Below are 26691 nucleotides of genomic sequence, written 5' to 3' on the forward strand. Positions count from 1 at the left end.
TATGGTTAGGCGGGTTGTGAAAGAATCTCTACAGGAGAGAGAAGCCCAGCACCCCCGTGATTCCCCATCAGACCCATTATGCCCTCCAGTGGGCGAAGGTTCTGTGCATGAGACATGGGATTCCTCCCAACCAAGTCACCCTTCTGCTCCTGTTTCAGACAGCGAATCGGATCTGGAAGATCCTGGCGTGGGGTTTGAGTACGCTTTAGTTCCTTCTTTGGTAAAGGCAGTAAAGGAGGCCCTGAAGTGGGAAGATCCAGTTACTTCCCCCCCAAAACAGAGGAAGTTTTTTAAGCAGCTCAATAAGGAGCGACAATATTTTCCTTTTCTCTCTGAGCTAGGTGAGGTCATTTCTGAAGAATGGAGCAAAATGGACAAGAAAAGTTCCATGCAGTCAAAGGTCTCGAAACTATATCCTTTCAAGGAAGAGGAAGTAAAGCACCTTGAATCAGCCCCATTAGTGGATGCGGCTTTAATGAGACTAGCAAGATATGTAACGCTTCCCTTGGAAGACACTGTATCTTTTAAAGATCCTTTGGAAAGGCGAATTGATGCAGATTTAAAGAAGATCTACCTGACGTCAGGAATGGCATGTAAGCCAGTACTTGCAATAGCTGCAGTTTCCAAAGCTTTGGAATCTTGGTCTGATAATGTGGATGAGTTCTTAAGAGGTATCTCTACTGAAACAGCTAAAGATTCTCCTATCCAAGAGATCAGGCTGGCATCAGCTTTTCTTGGGGAGGCATCTATTGATGTCATCCGCCTGATGTCCCGGGTTATGTTGGCAGCTGTTTCAGCTCGTCGTGCCCTATGGCTCCGTCCGTGGTTGGCAGACCCAGCTTCCAAGCAAGCTTGGTGCCGAATTCCGTTTGAAGGTTCTTCACTGTTCGGCAATAAACTCGATAGTGCCATAACCCGGGCCACAGGTGGGAAGTCTGGTTTCCTCCCTCAAGACAGACGCCTACAAAATCAGAAACGCAATTTTCCTAGAAGACAAAACTCTGATCGCGCTAGGGATGCGCGCAGCTACAGACCTGGTCGGGAGTTCTCTAGATCCTGGAAAGCCAGGCAGTCTTCTTTCAAGAAACCCGTAAAAGGGGGTTCCTCTGGTAACCAGGACGCCACAAAGTCCTTTTGAGATTGGGCCCGCTCAGGCATGCCAGGTGGGGGCTCGTCTTCGCCACTTCGGGCATGTCTGGGCGGCCTCAATTCGAGATTACTGGACCGTCAAGACGGTCTCCTCCGGTCACAAGTGGGTTTTCAGCAATACCCCAAGACTCAGATTTGTTCCCACAGCTCTTCCAGGTTCAGAAGAGAAAAAGCAGGTCCTATTAACCTACGTGAGCTGTTTATTGGATCAAGGCGCAGCCGTCCCTGTTCCAGAAGACGAACAAGGCAAAGGCATGTATTCTCCTCTGTTCATGATACAGAAGAAAAACGGTACATGGAGGCCAGTAATAGATTTGACACATCTCAATTCTTTTATCCGAAAAGAAAAATTCAAAATGGAATCTTTAATTACGATCCAACACTCAATACATCTGGGAGATTGGATGATTTCAATCGATCTGAAAGATGCATACTTTCATGTGCCAGTTGCAACAGAATTTCAGCAGTACCTCCGCTTTGCGGTAGGCAATCAACATCTGCAGTTTACATGTCTACCCTTCGGCCTAACAACGTCACCTCGGGTCTTCTCAAAGGTCCTGTTGTCAGTTGTGGCTCTACTCCGTATCAAAGGGGTTCGTCTCCACCACTATTTAGACGACCTACTTCTCCTAGCTCAGAACGAAGATCAACTGTTAGAGCACAGGAGCTTAGTCATCTCCACCTTGCAGGAATTCGGGTGGCTTCTGAATCTAGAGAAGAGCCATTTAGAGCCAACACAATCTCTGGTGTTTCTAGGGGCTCACTTCAACACATTGGAAGGCACCATCTCCCTTCCAGAGGAGAAGATTGGAGTGATTCGGGACAGAATACACGCAGCCCTAGCGTCGTCTCACCTCTCAGCTCTCCAATGCCTGAAAGTAATTGGCACAATGACAGCTACCATTCCTATGGTGAAGTGGGCCCAATGGCATACACGACCCTTCCAAAAAGGGTTCCTTCAGCAATGGGATTCTTCCAGCCAAGTCCAGCGCATACACCTTACGTCATCCATGAGGACGTCTCTTCTTTGGTGGCTTCAAGGGAAGAATCTGCGCAATCACCATTTAATCATGCCCATCTCATGGGTCACGTTAACCTCGGATGCCAGCAGTCGAGGTTGGGGCGCTCACTGCCTTTCAGAAGTGGCGCAAGGCCGATGGGGTTTTTCCGCTCGGGGGATTGTCTCCAACATCCTGGAGCTGAAGGCCGCCTTTCAGGCACTCCTGTCATTTCGTCACCTAATAGAAGGTTCATCTGTGATGCTAAGGTTGGACAATACAACCGCGGTGGCTTACATAAAGAAGCAAGGTGGAACCCGCAGCTGGTCGCTGCTACAGGAAGTAGAGCCAATAATGAGCTGGGCTCAGAAATATTTGTCCAACATCTCGGCAGTTTACATTCCGGGGGTCCAGAATGTACAGGCAGACTTCCTCTCGAGAGTACAAATGGACAACAACGAGTGGTCTCTCCACAGAGAGGTGTTCGAGTGGCTTCTGACCCTGGGAGTACTTCCAGAGGTCGATCTATTTGCTTCTCCATGCAATCACAAGATGCCCAGATATTATTCGAGGTTCAGAGACCCTCAGGCTTACGGGATAGATGCTCTCTCAGAGCGTTGGAAGTTTCAGAAGGCTTATGCCTTCCCTCCGGTACCGGTGATTCTGCAATTCCTCCGGAGGCTCAGAAAAGAGAAGGTGGAGATCATTGCAGTGATTCCTTTCTGGCCCAACAGGCCTTGGTTTCCTCTGTTATCACTCCTGAGTTATCAAGACCCAGTTCCCCTTCCTCTCAGGCCGGATCTACTGTCGCAAGGCTCGAGGTTACACCCATGCCCATCTTGCCTACACCTCAGGGTGTGGTTCTTGAGAGGGAAAGGCTTGAATCCCTAGGCTGTCCGGAAGAAGCTATTCCAACTCTTCTTAGTGCCCGGAGGGGAAGTACGAACAGAGTATATGAACGGATATGGTCTAAATTCTCTGATCACATGTCTTCCCGGTCAAATCCGTGTAAGTCTCCAGCAGTAGAAGACATTCTAAGTTTTCTCCAATCAGGGCTGGACCTATCTTTAGCAGTCAGCTCACTAAGAGTGCAAGTTTCAGCCATCTCGGCCTTCACAGGAGTATCGTGGGCTAATCATACATTAGTCCGTCAATTTTTTAAAGGAGCTATCAGGCTTAAACCTCAGAGAAGACCTAGGTTCCCCAAATGGGACCTTCCTATTGTCTTGGATTTTCTCTCCAATCTCGGATCAGATCCTGACAAACCTCTTTCCATGAGAGATCTCACGCTCAAGACCACCTTCTTAGTAGCCGTGACGTCGGCTAAAAGAGTATCAGAGATTAGAAATTTAGGCTCAGAAGAACCTTTCCTAACCTTTTTTCCAGATAGGGTAGTGTTGATTCCCATGCTTGGGTCAAACCCTAAAGTGACCTCAGTCTTTCATGAAAATCAAGAGATTGTACTTCCTACTTTCAGATCATCGGACGATCAGGATGTTCATCCACTTGACGTAGGCTACACTCTAAAGCAATATCTGGAGGTCACAAGTCCATTCAGACAAACGGAATTCCTCTTCGTTCTTCTTCATGGCAAAAACAAAGGAAAGCGAGCTTCGGTCAGATCAATCTCTTCTTGGATTGTGCAGACCATTCAGAGGGCATACAAGGCAAAGGGCTTGGCTCCTCCAGAGGCAGTGACGGCTCATTCGACCAGAAGTATCTCGACCTCGTGGGCAGCTTCAAGGCATGTCGCGCCTGAAATCATTTGTAGAGCGGCTTCCTGGTCTTCTATAAACACATTTGTTTCTCATTATTGTGTTGAGCCTGCGGCTCTGTCATCTATTAATTTTGGTTTACAAGTATTGTCGGCTGACAATGTAAAATAAATTTGGTTTCTTTGCTCAAACATTTTTGCCCGCCCGTGTGTATTTTTGGGCGAGTTATTTCCCACACGTATGCTGCCATGGAGCCTGTCAGGAAAACGGAAAATTTATATCAAATACTTACCGTAATTTTCCTTTCCTGATAGGCTCCATGGCAGCAGGAGTCCCTCCCAAAATGTCTGGAGTAGGCTAGTTACGGAACATGGATAGCAGCCTAGAGCAAAGATTTATGGGAGAGGGGGTCCTATTGGGTAGTTATGGAGGCGGAGCCTACCCACACGTATGCTGCCATGGAGCCTATCAGGAAAGGAAAATTACGGTAAGTATTTGATATAAATTTTCCGTTATATATATATCTTAGTCCACTGCACGCTTGAATTTTTCTTATAAAAAAAAAAAAAACTCATGGAGGAAAACACAATCTGAACATTTAATTTACAAGTGCAATACATTTATTTATATCTTTTACTTGATTTGTAAGTCAAATGCAATTCCAGATAAAATATGCAAGCAATAAAGTATGCAAATTCTGAATATTCAGAATGATGTGTATTATTCCTTTATTCGTGATTAACTAGAACAGACAGTCAGCATTGTTCCTAAATACATTCCGTGGGATGCCAATTTACTAAAGCAGATACTTAGAAGGGAGGAAAAATCAGCTTCAAAAGGCTGCTAGATTATGATTCTTCTTATATCCCCAAAATAGGTCATGAATAAGAAAAAAGAAAGAACATAGGGATAAATGGCTGAAATATAAAAGATGAATAGAAGACATGTACTCTATAGAAAATATAGAAATAGTTACAAGATAGAATAAAAGAATCGTTTTATGGGTTTCTCTATTTTTTAGGAAAAGTGCACACATTTTATTCCAATATTTTTCATGCTGGTTATCAAAAACTGACATTTTTTCATGTTGTTGAAAAACGATGGCAAAATCTGTATCGACCATCTTTGTAATAAGTAAATGACATCTTCACATAGCTTATTCCTACTCATACAAAGATAGCAGTGCATTTGCCCATAATAATAGAGCACACCACTGAATAAACACATCTATGCAATAAATCACTGTTATGAATTTTGTAATATTCCCAGCTCTTATATTACTGATATAAGCAATTGTGAGACTTTATTTTATTACATGTTAAGGTCCTTACCTTAGCTGAAGACCCAGATTACCATCAGTAGCTTGCACTAACATTGCAAATGGCCCGGTTGAGCTTGACAGTACAGGTGATGCTACGTTCACATTTCTAGAGTAGAACAAACATTATTTTTATTACATGATATAAAATGTATGCAATATATAAAAAAGAAAAAAAAAGAAAGAAAAAACAAGCATAACAAAAGAGCAAAAGTAGCACAGTGATGTATTATGTATTGTAATTAGTTACAAAAAAAAGCGAATAGTCCTAAATGAATCTGTGGCTGCAATGAATGGTGGGAAATAATGTGTCTGAACCTAATTTTAGTGAAATAATACAGATATATTGTAGATTGCTTACTGAGGGGGAAGGTCTGCCAGAGAAGTTGTCTGTGCTGCCTAATAGTCACTTATCCCAATTTAAAGTTATATTAAAAAAAAAAAATAACAAACAAAACCTGCAACCTCTTCTCAGGTCCCCTCGTGGCGCTCCTGGCCCCTCCCTCCGGCCGAGTACCCCCATAGAAAGCAGCTTGCTATGGGAGCACCCAAGCAGGCTCGCTCCTGAGCTCCATAGAATGCATGAAGGTAAAAACGTTGAGCATCTGCAACCACTTTAAAGGGTTTGTTAACCCACATCATGTACTTTAAATAATCCGCTCTGCCTTATAATGATATATCCCCCTGTGTGTGTGTTGTATAAAAACCAAAAAAGCTGTATAAACCTTATCTGTGAGCGCTGATCAGTGGTCACATGATGCGATGCATCTCTTCTCTGCCCGTCTCACAGATGCAGTGGGAGGGGCCGAGATTCCCCCGCTGATGTCAGTCTGGAGGGCAGGAGGAGGAGGGGAGGAGGAGAGGAGGCGAGAACCAGAGAGATGCAACACGTCACGTGACCACTGTTCAGCGCTCACAGATAACGTATATACAGCTTTTATTTTTATACAGCACACACACAGGGGGACATATCATGGTAAGACAGAGTAGATTATATACAATAAATCATGTTATTACAGCAGCAGGGGGGCGGGGGCGGACCTTGACACAGGAGCCGAGAGGCAGGGAGGGGAGGGAGAAGGAGGACAGCAGGGCTGCAGGTGACAGAGGCATGCAAACTGACCACGGTGTCAGGGCTCAGCAGCCGTGATTACCGTGGTCAGTTTTCATAAGGGTGGGGAGAAACTGGCAGGATCAGCCAGGTTTTTTAGGTGTCACAGGGGTCCAAATGACACAGGACAAGCACTGTGTCATATAACATGCTTTAAAAGAGCAGGACCAATTTTTTTATTATTTTGGGTTAACATGCGCTTTAATGCTGCTAGAACCAGATAAAGAGGCGGATAGTTCATCTGAAGGTTGCTTTTTGGGCAGACACTTCCTTTATACATTTTCCTACCTGGGCCTAATATAATGCTAGAAAAAATGTTGCCCAGGCAAATATAACAAGAAAAATAAGCAGTTGTCCCAGGTTTATTGTTGTGCTGCTTCTTCGCTACCTGATAAATGTTCTAGCATAATTTCCTGTTGAGGAAACTGGTTACCCCAGCTGTCTAACTGTGTGCTGGATAACTGATATCCTCCTTAGAGCCCTCACTAGTTCTGTAGGGCATGACTTTGAAACATAGCCCTGCAGATTCCTCCTACTTGCCCTGGGTAGAGCCAAGTATTAAGGATCTTCCCCTTACAGGATGGGGGTAAGAAAAAAATGGTTCTTTAGAAGGGTGCATGGTTTGGGCTAAATAATCAGATTTTTCTGGACACAAACTTTGAATTATACTGCTTTGTGTTATTGTATTTTTTACTAGTTGTTTTATTAGTCACTTTATACAATCTAGTTTTACAGATACATATTTGATGCATGACAAAGGGTTCCAAAAACATTATAATTAATCTAAAGGGACAGCACTGCAGAGCAGGTTGCTTTGCAGATCCCTTTGTCTGATATAAACCATAAGCCGACCATAGATAAACATTTAACACTTTGAAGCATTTAACTGATTCTGCTGGGACCAACTTCTGTGGCTATTCTACACATCTCTTACAATAAAGATCCCTTTTTTCATATGGAGCTTAAAGCGTTTGTTATCCCAACACTTCATATTCCTGATATGTAGCATGTACTTGTATAAAAAAGTATCTTGTTCTCTTTGTATTGCTTCCTTTGTGCAAAATCCCTGGTGTTCCTGCTAGTCCCTCTGCTTTCCTATAAAAAACTGACCATGCTAGGTAGGAGAACACACAGTGGTCAGTTTTCTAGCTGTGCTGGGAACTCATTGTGTTTTGCTCCAATGATCAGACTTGTCCTGACACTCCCCCATTGCACAGCCATTCCCTGGGAAGCTCATTGTGCTGCTGCTTTTCCTCCCCCCAGCTCTTATGCAGCTGAGAACAGAGGGAATGTGATCACTTATAAAAAAGGGGGGAAAAAGGGTATTTATACTTTTTATTTTATTTTATTTTATTTTTTTTTATATCTACACAAAAATGTTTTGCTTATCATTTCTATTTTAACCATGTCAGCCCTAGAAGGTTTACCCCCCTTCATGACCAGGCCATTTTTTTGTAATATGGCACTGAGTTACTTTAACTGACAATTGCGTGGTCGTGCGAAGCTGTACCCAAATAAAATTAATCTTCTTTATTCCCCACAAATAGAGATTTCTTTTGGTGGTATTTGATTGCCTCTGCGGTTTTTATTTTTTGCGCTATAAACAAAAAGACTGACAATTTTGAAAAAAAAAAAAATTTTTTTACTTTATACTATAAAACATATCTAATAAAAAAATGTAACAAAATCTAATTTCTTCATCAGTTTAGCCCAATATGTATTCTGCTACATATTTTTGGTAAAAAAAATCCCAATAAGCGTATATTAATTGGTTTGCGCAAAAGTTATAGCATCTACAAACCATGGGATATATTTATTGAATTTTTATTTATTATTTTTTTTTTACTAGTAAACAGCGATTTTTTAGCTGGACTGCGACATTGTGGCAGACAAATCGGACACCTAACTGACACTTTTGACACTTTTTGGGATCAGTGACACTAATACAGTAATCAGTGCTAAAAAAAAAATGCACTGCCACTGTACTAACAACACTGGCAGGGAAGGGGTTAACATCAGGGGCGATCAAAGGGTTGAAAGTGCTCCTAGGGAGTGCTTGCTAATTGTGTATGGGGATGCTTTGACTGGTGGAAGACAGAGATCCGTGTTTCTGCTTAACAGAAACACAAGATCTCCATCTTCCCCTCTTGTTTACATAGGCAGAACGCCATTCTGTCTCTCCTGAGAACGATCGGCAGGTCCTGGCTGACATCGGGTCCGCCAGACCAGCTGATTGGCTCCCGCTGTGTCCAATCACAGCGGGAGGGGGTCGCTGGCGGTTCGTGATCCAGACCCAGTGCAGGAAATGATGTACAGGTACGTGATTTTGTGCAGGAGGGCCATATCTGTGTGGGGAGGTCCATAAGAGGTTAAACTGAATGGGTTGTTTTACAAGGTGAGAGTTTACACTCACTTTAAACTTCTTTCCTTCCAGACTCAAGGGGGTCTTTATTGTTTTAAAATGGAACTTTAATCAAACCATTTTCTTTGCTTTGGATAGTATGGAAAGGGTTAGATCATTTGTCGGGATTTATGCTGTCCATGTCCCCATTGGTGGAGATGTCCCTTTATTTCCTGTTGTCATGTCAATGATGGTATTCCCTCTCACTTTCTGCCCCAGCTATGACAGTCATCAGGACATGACGTAAGAAGAAAATGAAGACAGACAATAATAAAACCCTGACAGAGGTATGAACCTTGCCTTGATCCATAACCAGAAAAGTAGAAAAGAAACATGACTAAAGTCACAATTTCTGTGATATTCAATCGCTAAAATGAAAATTACATGTTTGACCCGCTCCTTTAGAAATAGCTGTTTATGTCCCAGAGAAACTAGGACTTGTTATAGACTAATTAAACTGTACTCCGAATATAATTTGAAAATATATTTTACCATTAACATGGCAAAAGTTTTCATTAACATTTCAAAGGTATTTAAAAAAATACCAGAAAAGTTTTCCTAATTACCAGAGGGTGAGGGCTCATCTAGGAGGTACGCAGGCTCTGAAAAGACGTAGTTAACCCATGCTAAGCCAGATACGTTCAGCTATTTCTTTTTTCCAGCAGTAAAATTTATGCAAACTAACATCTCACTCTGCAGAAAGGGAATTTGTCTGGGAGCTCTGACATGTCACTAATCCTGATCCAGTGCAGCTCTTGAAGATAATACCACCCAGACGCACATAATCTCAGGTATAAAAAAAATATATGTTTGATTCAAATAGAATGTCCACTATTTTTCCTAGTTAATAAGCAGTAAGTCTGCTTGACATTTACTCTAAAACTGTAATATGTCAGATTTGAGGCTTAGAGATTACACACAGACAGATTTTAGAAGCATTTAGCTATATGACTTTACATGATGTACTGTATTATTTATATAAGTAGGCAATTTCTTTAAAAAAAAAAAATATTTCGGGATTATCAGCTGTTTGGCAGAAACAAAATTATTGCCATCATTTTATTTTGTTGTAAAAGCATGTGTGCTTAAATAAACTGCTAAAAAAAAATTATAAAAGCAATCAGTGCAGTCATTAGCTTTAAAATTATTGGGTTGTATGTGAGCTGTTTTACAATGAACATGTGGATTGTGTCATGAGGTGGTCTTCATTTCCATAGAAGATTTAATGCCCAACACCGCCCTCCCACCCTCCAGTCCTGCCCTGTCATCAATGGATTTCCCCCAGGAAATAATATTATTTGTGTTGATTATATATGTTTTTTATTATACTTACCCTTTTTTTTCAGCTGTCGACGAGCCTTTCAATGAACGCTCTTTCTCTTCTCACCAACCTACCACTGATCACTGAAGCACAATGGTGCTTCATCGATGTAATGACTTTATTACTGTTCTCATTAGTAATAATGGACTCACATGATGGACTTACCATGTGAGTCCAAGGGCAGAATGGTGACTGCCCTCCTTGGGTGATTCCATGTTACACTGCATTCACAGGAAGTGGGTTGAATGACATTGAACTGATGGTGGGCCTGCAGGGGACAGCTTTGTAACTTTTTTTAGCTGCCGGGGGGACTATTTTTTTACAATGCCAATTCCACTAAAATTGTGACGTGTAAAACCTACATGAAAACACAATGCAATGATTTGAAAATTTCATAAACCCATATTTCAATCACAATAGAAAATAGAAAACATATCAAATGCTTAAACTGGGAAAATGTACCATCTAAAAAAAAAAGAAAAAAAGTAATTTTGAAATTGATGGCAGCAACGTGTCTCATAAAAATTGGGGCCAGACAGGGTTTATAAGTCGACCCAATATTAAGATGGCTATCCTAAGTATTGAAATTGAAAAATTTCCGTGTGACCTTAAAAGTGTGGTCATGCATATACTAAATGCTGCACGTTTGATACTCATGCGAAAATGGAAGTTCAATTTCACCCCAAATGTTGGTGAAGTAATAAATCTTGTTTCAGAATCATATGCCCTAGAGCAAATAATGGCATACAGGGATGTCTTCCTAAATTCTATGAACAATGGCATATATGGCGAGAATTTCACAGAGAAGCATAAACCAAATCATTATACTTTATAGGTTCCAAAAAGCACAGACTATGGATTGCAGGCTGAAGCAATTGGATGTAAGTTTCTTTCTTCCCCTTTCTTTCCCCTAGTTTATCCTTATCCCTTTCCCCACTTGTTACAGTTCATTTGTAATATATAAATCTCTAACATGTTCAAGAGGTAGTTTACTCATGTAGAATTTTCAAAAGCCTACTATACCTGTATGATATACAATACATATTTGTTAAACAGATATTATGCAGTAATAATACTTCTGTAACCATACGTTAATATAAGTCAAAACATATCCTGACTGAATTTAATTGTTACTGTATTTCTTATACTCAAATAAAAAATATTTGAAATAAAAAAGTTGGGGCCAGGACATGTTTACTATGATGTAGCATCCTATCTTCTTTTAACAACGCTCTGTAAAAGTCTGTGAACTGAGGAGACCAGTGGCTGGAGTTTTGGTAGAGGAAAGTTGTCCCATTCTTGCCTGATAGAGGATTCTAACTGCTTAGTCCTGAGTCTTCCTTTTCTTATTTTTGTCTCAAGATGCACCAAATATTTTCAGTTGATGAAAGGTCTGGACTGCAGGCAGGCCAGTTAAGCACCTGGACTCTTCTACTACAAAGCTATGCCATACATGCAATATGCGGTTTAGCATTGTCCTGTTAAAATATGCAGGGTCTAAATTTACTTGATGTCTGCACAATGAATATTCTTCTCTTCATATTTGAGAGTATCATTGCTGCGGTGAGGACCCTCTATTGCCTTTCCTGGTGGTCATTGGTGGAGTTTACTTTAGAACTGACATCCATATCTGTATACTGGGATCAGCATACTCTGCTTTGGATGAACGAATCCCCTTGCAGCTGAGGATCGTTGGGATTATTATCGGGTTACCCACTGTGCATACATCTTTATTTTAAGGTAATATTCAGTATGATCGGGTGTTGGTGACGGCTATCTCTATCTACCAATATACACTCCAGGGTCATCATTTTGATTTCTTATGAACTTTTGTTTGATCTATATGAATGTTTACTTAGTTAAGCGCTGCGCAATAGATTTGTATTTTTAAATTCCTGGATATACCTGTGTTTGGTGACAGTGTGTATTACAGGCGTTTATTTAAAGTCATAATTTTATTGCGAATATTGTAAATGTTTGATATTTTACAATAAAAGTATCTGGTGGCAGTGACTGATTTGGGGTAAGAAGGGTTAATTGCTAAGTTTATCAAACCTAGCAAAAATGACTCTCAGACTCTTGGCATGTGATTGTGGTCCTTGAGCTGGAAAATCTTTGTGCAAGGTGAGGCTGAGAAGGTCAGTGACATTACAGTGTGAGTTTAATCAGCCATTTGTCACAAGTTGGTGAAGGTGGCTGGGGGCTGACACTGCATCCCTCACAGCAGAATTTCTGGATTATGTTCAGAAATGGTTTCTTCTTTGTGTGAAAGAGTTTTAACTTGCATTTTTGGATGGCATGGTGAACTGTTTTCACAGACAATGATTTTTGTAAGTATTCCTGAGCCCATGCAGTGATGTCTATCACAGAATCATGCTTGCTTTTAATGCAGTGCCGTTTGGGGGCCTAAAGATCATGGGCATCCAGTATTGCATTTCGGCCTTGTCCCTTGCGCACAGAGATTTCTCCAGATTTTCTGGATCGTTTGATAATATTATGTACTGTAGATGATGTATTTAAAGTCTTTGTAATTTTATGTTGAAGAACATTATTCAGAAATTGTTTGACAATTTTTAGACGCAGCTTTTTACTAATTGCTGAACCTCTGCCCATCCTTACTTCTGAGACACTCTCACTTTTTAAGATGTTCTTTTTATACCCAATCAAGTTACTGACCTGTTGCCAAATAACCTAATTTGTTGCAATATGTCCTTCCAGCTTTTCCTTGTTAGTACCACTTACTAAACTTAGTATAAACTAAACTTAATAAGAAACTTTGCTTTATGTTGCCCTGTCCCAGTTTTTTTGAGACGTGTTTCTGCCATCAAATTTCAAAATTACCTTATCTTCTTTTTAAAATGGTACATTTTCTGAGTTTAAACATTTGATGTGTTTTCTCTTTTTTATTGTAAATAAATGATGGGTTTATGAGATTTGTAAAACATTGCATTCTGCTTTTATGTAGATTTTACACAGCGTCCCAACTTTTTTTGTAATTGGGGTTGTAAATACATTAGTATAAATGAAAGCCTGGCTTTTATGTATAACTGTGGCATACTATTGACATTCAAAAGCTTTATCTCGCTGCTCTCCCTCTTCCAACAGTGACCTATCAGTCTTCTTATGTAAACATAAAAAAACCTGCTACCAAGACACTGATAAATCTACTGAGAAACTTTATACATGAATTTGTGTATAGAAATAAATTTGAGCACTAGCCCGTAAAAGAACAAAGTTGCATGAACAAATGGAAAAGAATAAAAAAAGTGCTGCACTATCTCTCTATCATCACACACAATTTCAAAGGTGAATATGCTTGTTAAAGCACTAATAAAGTCATGACAAAATACACTATATTACCAAAAGTATTGAGATGCCTGCCTTTACACGCACATGAACTTTAATGGCATCCCAGTCTTATGCCCCGTACACACGGTCGGACTTTGTTCAGACATTCCGACAACAAAATCCTAGGATTTTTTCCGATGGATGTTGGCTCAAACTTGTCTTGCATACACACGGTCACACAAAGTTGTCGGAAAACCCGATCGTTCTAAACGCGGTGACGTAAAACACGTACGTCGGGACTATAAACGGGGCAGTGGCCAATAGCTTTCATCTCTTTATTTATTCTGAGCATGCGTGGCACTTTGTCCGTCGGATTTGTGTACACATGATCGGAATTTCCGACAACGGATTTTGTTGTCGGAAAATTTTATATCCTGCTCTCAAACTTTGTATGTCGGAAAATCCGATGGAAAATGTGTGATGGAGCCTACACACGGTCGGAATTTCCGACAACAAGGTCCTATCACACATTTTCCGTCAGAAAATCCGACCGTGTGTACGGGGCATTAGTCTGTAAGATTCAATATTGAGTTGGCCCACCCTTTGTAGTTATAACAGCTCCAACTTATCTGGGAAGGCTGTCCACAAGGTCTAGGAGTGTGTCTATGGGAATGTTTGACAATTCTTCCAGAAGCGCATTGTGAGGTCAGGCACTGATGTGGACAAGAAGGCCTGGCTCACAGTGTCCACTCAAATTCATCCCAAAAGTGTTCTATCGGGTTGAGGTCAGGACTAGGGATGGGCCAAACACCACCCCCCCCCCCGTTTTGTTTGCACCAGAACATGCGAACAGGCAAAAAACTTGTTCAAACACGAGAACACCGGTAAAGTCTATGGGACACGAACATGAAAAATCCAAAGTGCTAATTTTAAAGGCTTATATGCAAGTTATTGTCTTAAAAAGGGTTTGGTGACCCGGGTCCTGCCCCAGGGGACATGTATCAATGCAAAAAAAAGTTTTAAAAACGGTTGTTTTTTCGGGAGCAGTGATTTTAATAATGCTAGCCGGTCTGCCCCCCACTGACTCTACGGGGGAAGCCATAGGGATGTCCCCATGCATCAGAGGGGGGCGGAGTCACCTGGCGATGACACCGTGTGGTCCCACCCACAGTTTTAAAAGAGCTGCCACCTTTTTCGGTCCGTCGGCGGAGGTGAATGGACTACGTGGGACAGTTTTAATTTTTTTATGTTTTAATAAAGGACTTCTCCCACAGTGTGTGCTGTTTTTTTTACCATTTTCACACTTTTTGTGAAATGGTACGGGTACAATGTACCCGTTACCATTTCAAATAGGGGGGCGGGATCTGGGGGTCCCCTTGTTGATAAGCCCCCCGACCGCAGACCCCCACAACCACCGGGCAAGGGTTGTGGGGATGAGGCCCTTCTCCCCATCAACATGGAGACAAGGTGCTTTGGGGGGCTACCCCAAAGCACCCTCCCAATGTTGAGGGCATGTGGCTTGATACGGTTCAGGAGGGAACGCTCTCTCATCCCACCTCTTTTCCTGCGGCCTGCCAGGTTGCGTGCTCGGATAAGGGTCTGGTATGGATTTTTGGGGAGACCCCACGCCATTTTTTAAAAAAATGTTGGCGCGGGATTACCCTTAAAATCCATACCAGACCTGAAGGGTCCATTTTTTTTCAATTTTGCCATGGGGTTCCCCTTAATATCCATACCAGACCTGAAGGGCCTGGTATGGAATTTAGGGGGAACTCCACGCATTTTTTTTTTTTATTTTGGTTCGGGGTTCCCCTGTGGGGGAATCCCATGTTGTTTTTATCAATTAACTTTTATGTGTATTGCCGGACCGACAATTCATTATAGCCGCGAGTAGTTTTAAATTACTTTTTTTCCTTTAGAAATGTCATTTTGCTGTCAGACTGTTCTAAACATGGGAAACATGCACCCCTTTACAGGCATACTATAGACACCCCCCAGGTTCGAAATTTAAAGGAATATTACACTTTTATTGTTTCACTTTAAGCGTTATTAAAAATCACTGTTCCCGAAAACACATCTGTTTTTAAAACTTTTTTTTGCATTGATACATGTCCCCTGGGGCGGGACCCAGGTCCCCAAACACTTTTTATGACAATAACTTGCATATTAACCTTTAAAATTACCACTTTTGATTTCTCCGATAGACTTTTAAAGGGTGTTCTGCGGTTTTAGAATTTGCTGTGAACACCCCAAATTGTTCGCTATTTGGCGAACAGGCGAACAGCCAATGTTCGAGTCCAACTCATGTTGGACCCGAACATAAAACCCATGCCTAGTCAGGACTCTGTGCAGGCCAGACAAGTTGCTCCACCCCAAACTTGCTCATCCAAATCTTTATGGACCTTTCTTTGTGCATTGGTCCAAGTCATTTGGTGGAGGGGGGTTATGGCATGGGGTTGTTTTTCAGGGGTTGGGCTTGGCCCCTTAGTTCCAATATAGCATACCAAGACATTTTGGACAATTTCACTGACCTCCCAAATGCACTTTCTGGAAGAATGGTCAATCATTCCCATAGACACACTTCTAAACCTTGTGGACAGCCTTCCCTAAAAGTTGAAGCTGTTATAGCTGCAAAGGGTGGGCTAACTCAATCTTGAACCCTAAATACTAAGACTGGGATGCCATTAAAGTTCGTGTAAAGTTAGGCAATACTTTCGGTAATATAGTGTATGTATCCGTATCATTCAAATAAAATTATCACAAACACAGTTAAAAATATGATAATAAATCGTAAAGAAGTCCCAATTAAGTGAAACAATCTTGGGTGCGTAACAATGATGACGTTGGGTGTGCACCTGATCACATCATCTGTGGTGAAATGCATTGGGTGTAGTCACAGTGATCCTGAATAGAACACACACGTGAGCTGGAGGGAGCTGGGCTTTCTATCACAGCTTTGGGTTTTTATGCTCCTGAGCAGCACTACTTGTGATCAGAGTTTTTTTTAACTGAGAGGAGAGCTTTTTTTGCCATACATGTGACTGCATTTTAGCTTTTAATAAAGTGTTTTTACTATGGTGGGCAGTATGGTCTTTTTTCTCTTATCTGAGCTTGAAAGGTGTTGAAAGATCTAAGCTCTTCCTGGATGTGGGACTACCTGAGGCAGAAGAGTAGCTGGGCTTTCCACAGAGCTAACACTCTGAGCTATACAAAATACAGGCTGCTCTGGTGAAGATAGTAGTTCTTTGATTTTGGTCTTATGCCACGTACACACTGTCAAATTTTCCAATGGGAAATGTTGGATGTGAGCTTGTTGTCAGAAAGTCTGACCGTGTATATGCTCCATCAAACATTTGCTGTTGAACTTTCTGCCAACAAATGTTTGATAGAAGGTTCTCACATTTTCCGCCAACAAAACTTTGTTGTCAGAAAGTCCAATCGTGTGTACACAAGTCCGCGCACAAGTTCACGCATACTCGGAATCAAACAGAAGGAGCCGCACTGGCTATTGAACTTCCTTTTTCTCGGCTCATCATAAGTCTTGTACGTCACTGTGTTCCCACATTCGTAATTGTTGACCAACATTTGTGTGACCGTGTGTATGCAAGACAAGTTTGAGCCAACAACCTTCGAACAAAAAATCCACAGTTTTGTTGGCGGAAAGTCCGATCGTGTGTACACGGCATAAGTCTCTCCTGAGTCCTTGTGCTTGACAAATCTAAAGCTTGACTTTTGTAGTGGAGGTCAATTATTGAATGTGAGCATTTGCCCTTTGGGGGTTGGTGGAGGTTTTTCTGGTGGAGCAACCTCTTATCACAATGGAAGGGTGGACTTGTTACACGCTCAAAATTGCTTGTTTCACTTTTTTGGGACTTATGCACACTGGACGTTTTTTACAGCTGCTGTTTTTGGCTTCAGATGTTTTTTTTTCTGTAGCCAGTAAACTTCCCAGCATGTTATTCTATGTGTCCATGCACACATAGGCTGTCATCAGCAGTTTTTGGCAGGGGCGTTTTCTGGCTGGAAAAAAACCCCCAGAACTAGTGGGTTTTGATAGGAGTTTTTCAGCTGTAAAAATACTCTAACTCTGATAAAAGCTGGAAAATGCTAAAAAAACGCTGAAAAACGCGGCTATTCGCTGTTTATGAGTGTTTTTGAGCCATAAGCTTTTAGGGCGTATACTTTTGCTAAAAAAAGCTAAAAAAAATGCTACAGGTAAAAAAATTCCAAAAAACGCTAAAAAACACAGAAAAACGCTACTGCAAAAACACTGGAAAACTCACTCTTAGCCCTGGTTCACACTGGAGCATGTTGACATGCGATTTGACATGTGAAATCGACAATGGCACCGTCCTAATCGGTGCAATGCCACATCTGCGGCCCTGCACCAATTTCAAAAAGTAGTTTCTGTACTACTTTTTGCGATTTCGGGCTGCGATTTACATTGACATCTGTGCAGAAGCCTGTGCAGATGTCTTTGAAATCGCAGCTGAAATCGAGACTGACATGCAGGGGTGAAATCGTGCGAGTTCAGCTGGCACGGCTTCATTCCCGCAGCTCAGTGTGAGCCTGGGCTTAGCCCTGGTTCACACTGACAGTGGGAATGAAAGTTAATTTCATTCCCGAATGTCAGTCCCGACTTTGGGGGTGATTTCAGAGACATCTGTGCGGGTTGCTGCACAGATGTCAATGGAAATAGCACCCCAAAGTCGCCAAAAGTAGTACAGAAACTGCTTTTTGTAATCCATGCGGTGCCGCAAATGCGGCGTCGCACCGATTCCGAAGGTAATTTGACATGCCAAATCGCTCCAATGTGAACTAGGGCTACAGCTACAGCTTTCTTTTCTTTTCAAATATTTTATTGGTAATTAACAAGCAACTGTTACATACATTTCAGTGCTAGGTATAGTATGAATATTAAACAGTGCATATCACAGTTGAACAGTATAACGATGGTATAAAGAAGGATAGGAAATATTACAAGAGATGGATACTCTGTCAGATAACACATTGACTAGCTTTAGCCGAAAATGCGAACAGTAAGAGGGAGCAGGGTCCCTAAATTAGATATATTGGGGTGCCGGCGGTCCCCTATGGATTCGGGCAAGAGAGCCGCCGGGACCATCTTATGAGACAGAGTACACTACCAGTAGTTATTAAAGGGAAATAAGAGGGGAGAATAAGGGGGGAAGAGGGAGAGCAGAGAGGAGAAGATCTGAAAGAAGGGATTGAGGATTAGTGGAGTGGGGGGAATAGGCCAGTCGGGTTGCACGGGCACAGGTGCGAGTTCAAAAGTCCTAGGTTGACGATAGGACCATCTCAGAGTTCCAAAAGATGTTCGTCTATATCAGTGGGAAAAAAGTGCTCAAACCATGGTTGCCAGGTTTTGGAGTGCCGGGGGACCTTATCTAGGATTTTCACTTCAATTTTACTGTGTATCATTGCTTGAGTGATCCTATTCTTCATTTCAGCCATACTTATGCCCCGTACACACGGTCGGATTTTCCGATGGAAAATGTCCGATCGGAGCGTGTTGTCGGAAATTCCGACCGTGTGTGGGCTCCATCGGACATTTTCCATCGGATTTTCCGACACACAAAGTTGGACAGCAGGAGATAAAATTTTCCGACAACAAAATCCGTTGTCGGAAATTCCGATTGTGTGTACACAAATCCGACGGACAAAGTGCCACGCATGCTCAGAATAAATAAAGAGATGAAAGCTATTGGCCACTGCCCCGTTTAAAGTCCCGACGTACGTGTTTTACGTCACCGCGTTTAGAACGATCGGATTTTCCGACAACTTTGTGCGACCGTGTGTAGACAAAACAAGTTTGAGCCAACATCCGTCGGAAAAAATCCTAGGATTTTGTTGTCGGAATGTCCGAACAAAGTCCGACCGTGTGTACGCCCTATAAGAGTGGGTGTCTTCCAGGCCTTAGAAATCATTTGCTTGGCTGCGGTAAATAAGTGAAGGAGGAGGCGGAGTTGTGCTCTGGTGTAATCTTTCGGAATAAAGTTAAAGTAGGGCTACAGCTGGGTTAGGATCTAGGGTGATTTGGTGGAGGGTAGAGGCCATTTGGAATGTTGTTGCCCAAAAGCGTTGCACCAGTGGGCATGTCCACCAGATGTGCACGTGTGTTCCTCTGTCCCCACAACCCCTGAAGCAATTCGGGGGAAATTCGGGTAGAAATTTAGCGATTCTAGTTGGGACTAGATACCAGCGCATTAGCACTTTGTATTTTGCCTCTGAGGCAACAACATTTTGGGATGAGTTGTTTGTGTTGGTCCAAATGGTCATCCAATCGTCTGCCTCGAGATTTATATTTAAGTCCCTTAACCATCGCTGCACGTAGGTGGAAAGGCTTGAGGATGACGATGTGAGGTGGGCATAAAGACGAGAGATAGCACCTGGGGCGTGCGGGTCTGAGTCGCACATATTTTTGTATTCAGTTAGAGTATCCAGCCCAGAGCTAGATTTTATGGTTGTTTGTGCAAAATGTGCAATTTGAAGATAGCGGAAGCACTCTCTGCTAGGGAGCTGTGCTTGTGCCTGGATATTTGGAAACGATTTTATAGTGTCAACATTAATTAGGTCACATATGCAAGTCAGACCCGCCTGGGCCCAGGCTTGAAATGAGGCTGGTTCTGTGTATGCTGGATAGAATTGAGGGTGGCCTAGAAAGGAGTGTGGGGAAATCAATTTGAAGGGGGTCTTCAACCTATCCCAGAGTTTAAGTGTATGCTACGTTATTGGATTGGTTATAGGGCCCCGCGCTGTAGGGGGGAGCCATAACAAATTGGTTACAGTAATTGGGTGAAGGTCAATGGCCTCAAGGCTAACCCAGAGTGGTATTTCAGATTTAGAATGGTATAGAATAGACTGGGCCAGTCGGGCCGCATGATAATAGTGTAAAAAGTTGGGTATACCAAGGCCTTCGCTGAGCTTATTACGGAGTAGAACCGGTCTCACAACTCTGGGCCGTATGGGGCCCCAGATGTATTTAAAGACTCTGTTTTGTATGATCCTATGGTAGTAATGGGGGACCAAGATAGGGAGTACTCTGTATAAGTACAGTAATTTTGGTAACATTTTCACAGCAGCAATACGTCCGAGCCAGGAGACGCATAAAGGTAGCCAGGAATTAAGTAGAGAAGATAGTTGGGTTAGCATTGGGAGAAAATTGGATTGGAACAGATTTAATGGGTCATTGGTCAATTTAATCCCTAGATAGGGTATAGATGTGGAGGACCAGTGAAAAGGAAAATTTTGGCGCAGCATTACAAGATCAGCTTGTGGTAGAGACACATTGAGAGCTTTTGAATTTGTTTGGTTGACTTCTAACCTGGAGACCAGAGCAAACTTATCTAAGATGTTCATTAGGTTTGGTAGGGTAGTATGAGGCGACGTAATAAACATTAGTGCATCATCAGCAAAGAGACACAATTTGTGTGAGGGTGAAGCTACCTCTAAACCTCGGATGTCAGGGTTAGCTCTGATCAGGGCCGCTAAAGGTTCGATCACGAGAGCAAATAACAGGGGGGATAAGGGGCAGCCCTGTCTGGTTCCTCAAGAAATAGGGAAGGGTTCTGAACAAAACCCCGAATAATGCACGTATGCCCGTGGGTGGTTGTATAGAGCATTGATCCAGCCAAGAAAATGAGGGCCGAAGCCCCAACGTTGGAGGATATAAAATAGATAGGGCCAAGAGACTGTATCAAAAGCCTTCCATGTCTAGGGAGAGGAGATGGATCAGAATTTTACAAGAGCGGGCTAAGTGCTGTAGGAGGATCACACGTCTAATGTTATTGCTCGCTTGTCGTTTAGGTATAAAACCTACTTGATCCTTATGTATCAGTCCTCCAATAATAGGATTAAGGCGTAGGGCTAAAATTTTGGCCAGGATCTTTATGTCCACATTTAAGAGTGAAATTGGTCTGTAATTAGACCACAATGTATTATCCGTGTTTGGCTTAGGGATCATAGATATGAGCGCCGTCAATGTGTCTCTAACAAAGGAGTGCTGTCTGAGTATGGCGTTAAAAGTATTGGTGAGGAGGGGGGCTAGTTCTGTAGCAAATTTTTTATAATAGAGACTAGGGAGGCTGCCCGGGCCCGGACGCTTATGGGGTTTGAGTGTCTTGATGGCTGATAAGACTTCCTCGGTTGTGATCGTACTTTCCATTAACTCATGATTGGCATCTGATAGTGTAGGAATAGGCAAATTATGGAAAAGCTTCTCTGCCTGACACAAAGGAAACGTTGCTTTAGTCTCATAGAGATTTGCCAACTGTTTACGGAACTCTGAGAGTACCTTGATCGGATTACTAGTAATCGCGTCTTTAGCCAATCTGAGTCTGATGGGAACACAAACACGATCTGGCCTACAAAGGCTTAAAGCCAGATAGGTATCTGGTTTATTTGCTTTGGTGTAGATCATGTGATTGGATCTGCGAATAACCTTATCCGCCGCATCAGCTAGAAGTATGTCTAATTCAAGTTTAGTTTTTTCTAAAGTTATTTTATGTGCTTCAATTGGACTGGATTGGAATTGGAAAAAACTATTGTGTTATTCTGACTCAAGTTGCTGTAGTTTGAGAATTCTATCTCTATTGAGATGTGACGCAACTGAGATACATGTGCCTCGTATTACTGGTTTATGTGCCTCCCAGAGCAGTATGGGGGAAATGTCCGGGGTGGCGTTTTGTGTAAGATAGTCCTTGAGGGCTACCTGGATATCCAGACAGTATGACTGATTGGTTAGAAGAGAATCATTCATGCACCATGTTCTGTGGGTAGCTTGCGGTATTAAAGATGATGCTGAGGTGATTGGCTGGATATGTGAGTGAAGCAGGAGTGGAGCGGATGCTATAGAAATAAAGATGTGATCAATCCTGGAGAAGGATTTATGGGGGTGTAAGTAAAATGTATAGTTTTTCTTTGTGGGGTTGGATTCTCTCCATGTGTCTAAGAGGGAGGCCTTTTGTATTTGTCTACGGAATTGCGTAGAGGGGGTGTAATGCTCAGGGGCATAGGGTGACTTATCTATGTGTGGCTGCAGTACAGAGTTGGAATCGCCACACAGGAACAAAGTTCCTTTACAGTGTGTTTTCACAACCTGTAATAAATGTGAGAAAAAGGGGTTTGGGTTTGTATTGGGAGCATAATAGGAAACAAAATTTGTTGTTATGTCTTGCAATAATCCCACTAGAATTAGGTAGCGACCCTCCGGGTCTTTTATTTCAGGCAAAGGGGTGAATGGCATGGTGTGATGGAAGGCCAGCAAGACCCATTTATGTTTTGTGCCCGCTGAGGCAGTGAATACCTGTGGATATTTAGAACTAAAAAAGCTCGGGGTTTGGCGTATAGAGAAGTGGGTTTCCTGGAGAGCTACTACACTGGCTTTTAGAGATGTAAACGTTTGAAAGGCTTTCACCCGCTTATGTGGAGAGTTAAGTCCCTTAACATTTAAGGTTAGTATAATAAGCGGGGCCATTAATGGGCTCATGGGGAGCTATTATCAGAGGGCACAGGGCCCGTGCAAGCCAACCGACGAAGGGGAAGAGAAAAAGTAATAGTGTGGGATAGGAGAAATAGGAGAGGGGGAAGAAGGGAAGGGAGAACATGAGGTGTAGGGCAAAATACTGAGATATCTTCCTGGTGGGGAGGTAATGGATCAGTAATGCCCGACTAAAGAGTGCACCAGCCCTGCGACCAGGAAACTAGTCAGAGAGCGGGTGTACCATAGAGGGAGAGAGCAATGACTGCTCCCCGCCGCAAACGGGGATAATAGAATCAATTTAAAACCTAAAACTTTAATTCTGCAGATACCATTAGGGTATCAAAAAAAGAGGTAAAAACAAAAGGAGTATTGTGTTTAAGAAACTGAAAGGTGCGTACGTGAATGTTCCGCTGGCGCCATTCCGATAAAAAATAAATGTAGAGGGGCTATGAGGGAACGGGGAGAGGGGAAGGGGGGGGTGGTCATGGGGGGGAAGGATGGGGGGAGGGAAGGGGGAGGGGAGGGAGGAAGGGGAGAAGGGAGAGGGGTGATGGGGGGAGGAGAGTAGGGGGAAATGAGGGAGGGGGATATGGGGAAGGGTCTAGTGGATTATACCAGGTGTGAACGATGTACTAGTCAAGATATAAAGAGAATATAACTGCTATATCGCTAAAGCTCTAGAGTGGGAATGGCAAGGTAGCGGAGTTAATCTGGCTCACTAAATGTGGGCCTGATTAAATGTAATTAAACGTGTACAGCATACAATTGCATTATTTAGGTAAGTAACAGAACATTACAAAAATAGAACAATAAAACAAAAAAGCAATAAAACAACTGAAGCTGAACAGACCCTAGGGGGCCTGGGAGCCCTGAAGAAAAAACGTTCAGGATGCGGAGTGAACATAACCGACGGTTGTCGTCCAGCAGGTCTCGGTCGCTAAGAAGTCCTCTTGCTGTAGTTTGAGATCAGTTACTGCGAATGCAACCGAGAACCTGTATGCAAAAAAGAGATAATAAAAGTAAAACAGTTTCCTTGTGTTCAGCGAAGGGCTTGAGATTTCGGGCTAGGGTAATAATTTCCAGATGATCGGGCTGGGGTTCCTTTCCGGATTGATGTTGGGTCAGAATTACTTTGCTTTGGGGTCATGGTGTACAGCTGGGAGGCTGATCTAGCTGGTGTACGTGGAAGTGATGTTTCTGACTGGCGTGCCTGGGGTGACAGGTGAAACGATTCCAACAGCCGTTGTAGCGAATCTGGAGTAGTGCAGGTGTGTTGCTGCCCTTGGAAGGAGAACTGCAGGGCAAATGGAAACCGCCATGTGTACTTAAGCTGGTGCTGTAGCAATATCTGCAGTTGGGGTTTCATAGCACGGCGCTTTGCAATGGTAAGGGGTGCTAGATCGGAGAACAATTGATATGTGTGGCTCTGGAACTGAAGGGAGTTCTTATTGCGGGCTGCTGTTAGTAGCTGTTCTTTCGTGCGGCTTGACAATAATGTCCCATGGTGGTCCATCAGTCTGGCGACGGGTGAGCGCCCTGTGGATTCTATCAAACTCGAGGCGTTCGATAGGTATGGAGGGCGCCAGTTCCAGGAATAACGCTGTGGTAAATGATTGTAAATCATCAATCGTCTCCGGTATACCTCGGAAGCGCAGGTTGGACCTGCGGGAGCGATTTTCTGCATCCTCTAGGCGAGATAAAAGCATGGAGTTTTCCTCACGGAGGGCTATTTGCTCCTGGGCTTGCTCTTGTAAAGTTAACTCCATGTCATCGACCTTAGTTTCTAGATCTGCTGTGCGTTGGCCTATCTCACGAATTTCTCGTGTCAGGCTATTAGTGATCTGGCCTGATGTTGTCTTAAGGGCCTTATGAAGCATTGATTCCATTAGTCTTATGAAAGCAAATTGAGACATACCTGTCTGCGGAATAGAAGGGGAACCTCCTGGGTTAGACTGTATGTCAATCTCTTCCTCGCTCTCTAGCATGTCAGAACGGGCAGGAGAGGAGGCCGATTGTTCAGACAGGGCCCGGGCCTTCGCCACCATCTTGGAGGAAGCGCGGGCCAGCGCTTCTTTAATGGGTTTTGGCTTTGTCTTGTCTCGATTCCCTGTTAAAACCATACCGGAGGAAGCACTGGTGTGTGGAGAGGCGATCCCTGGAAAAAGGAAGCTGGAATGCCGGTTCAGTTGAGCGTATGAGTCCCGAGTGTGCAGCGGGGAGTGCGGAGCTTTACAGAGAAGCGTCTGCCATGTAAAGCCTCGCGCATGCGCCCCTACAGCTTTCTACAGCTAACGCCACTGACGTTTTTATAACATCCAGTGTGTATGAGGCTTTATGATTTCTTATCACATTTTATTAACTGTGTTTGTGATGGTTTCAAGGGAATGATATGGACACACATTTTGTAATGACTTTATTAGTACTTTAGCAAGAATATTCATGTTTGCAATTCATTATTAGATTCTTGATATATAAGTGTTTGATTATAGATAGATAGTGCAGAACATGTTTTTCTCATTACAGATAAATTGATGTCTGCAGCTAAAGATGTCAGTGAGGGCTTGTTTTAATTGTTTCTTTATTGCCTATTCATAATGTATAAACAGGGCTATAAATATGTGAATGACTATAGTCTGGCCACAGTTTCAATTTCAATGGAAAGCAGAGGGCAGTTTCTGAGAGGCTATAGGGTTGATTTACTAAAGGCAAATACACTGTGCACTTTGCAAAGTGCAGTTGCTCCAGGGCTTGGTAAATCAGGTAAAGGTTCTCTTTGCAAAGAATACACAATTATATGAAAGGAAAATTTAAAAAATTGCATTTTTTGCATGCACATGATTGGATGATGGAAGTCAGCAGAGCTTCTACTCATCTACTAAGCTCTGGAGCAGCTGCACTTGGCAAAGTGAACAGTCTCTTTGCCTTTAGTAAATCAACCCCTATGTTTTGGCACAATTTATAAAGGGTCATATAGCTGTGCCTGCCACTGTGTTGAGCAACTTTTTTCTTTTCAAGCTTATTTTTTTTTCCTATTGATAAAAGCAAGTACAGGCCTTTTAGTAGGGGATTTATGCATGGTACACATGATCAGAAAATCGTACGAAAAATACAGATTTCGGAGCGATCGTACAATAATCTGATCGTTAGTACAGAGCTTTCGAGAGCCGATCAGGACAGTTCATCCAATATTATTTGATCAGACATGCATGAAAAAATGTATTTGTACGATGCTAGATCGTACAATTTTAGTTTAATCAGTACAGCTGTTGTTCAAAAATGCAATACAAATGCATTACCAAACATGACATCACTTTGGAATTTTTGTTCTGTCGTAAGCGAATTTTCGTGACTTTAGCAAACTCATCAGATTCAATCTGAGATTAGCATGCAAAAGAAAAACGGACATCTCATTGTGTGTACTGGGCATTAGTCGGATTGCCCATTTCTTAGTTCATTATGCTAATTTTTTCCAAACCCAAAGGAAGGTTTAGTAAGCCAGTCCACCACCTCCTCTGCATGCTGTGGCTGGATAGCACAGGCAAACCCACTAAACAGAGGAAATTGTGCCCTGCCTGAGGACTGACCACCACGTCCACCTTTGCCTGTGGACACATTTGTTGCTGGCCCCCTTACAGTGCCAAGGAAACGTCTGCCTCTCCTTGTTGTTCTCCCAGACATTATTGGGAGGGAGGGGGCGGTGCTTATAAGCAAATGTAAAGGAGAAGTTGGAATCTGTACGTAGATGCATGTTAATCAATGTAAAGAGGTGTTTGGTGCCCTTTAATTTGAGTACTCACACTACACAGACACACTCCACGGATACAATATAATATACTGCAATATAATGCGCCAAACGTACAGTGACGCACAAATCTATATGGCGTTAAA

General features: G+C 42.6%; 1 protein-coding gene across 1 annotated transcript in view; it reads right to left on the reverse strand.

The window, feature by feature from the left end:
* Positions 1 to 26691, reverse strand: part of TMPRSS15 (transmembrane serine protease 15) — a 615681-nt gene that overhangs the window by 122266 nt on the left and 466724 nt on the right. The window contains exon 19 of the mRNA XM_073617070.1: positions 5194 to 5289. Within this exon, the coding sequence (XP_073473171.1) occupies positions 5194 to 5289 (96 nt within the window). The remainder of the gene's footprint in view (positions 1 to 5193; positions 5290 to 26691) is intronic.

This window comes from Aquarana catesbeiana, linkage group LG02, assembly GCF_042186555.1.
Source record: "Aquarana catesbeiana isolate 2022-GZ linkage group LG02, ASM4218655v1, whole genome shotgun sequence".
Taxonomy (NCBI): Eukaryota; Metazoa; Chordata; class Amphibia; order Anura; family Ranidae; genus Aquarana; species Aquarana catesbeiana.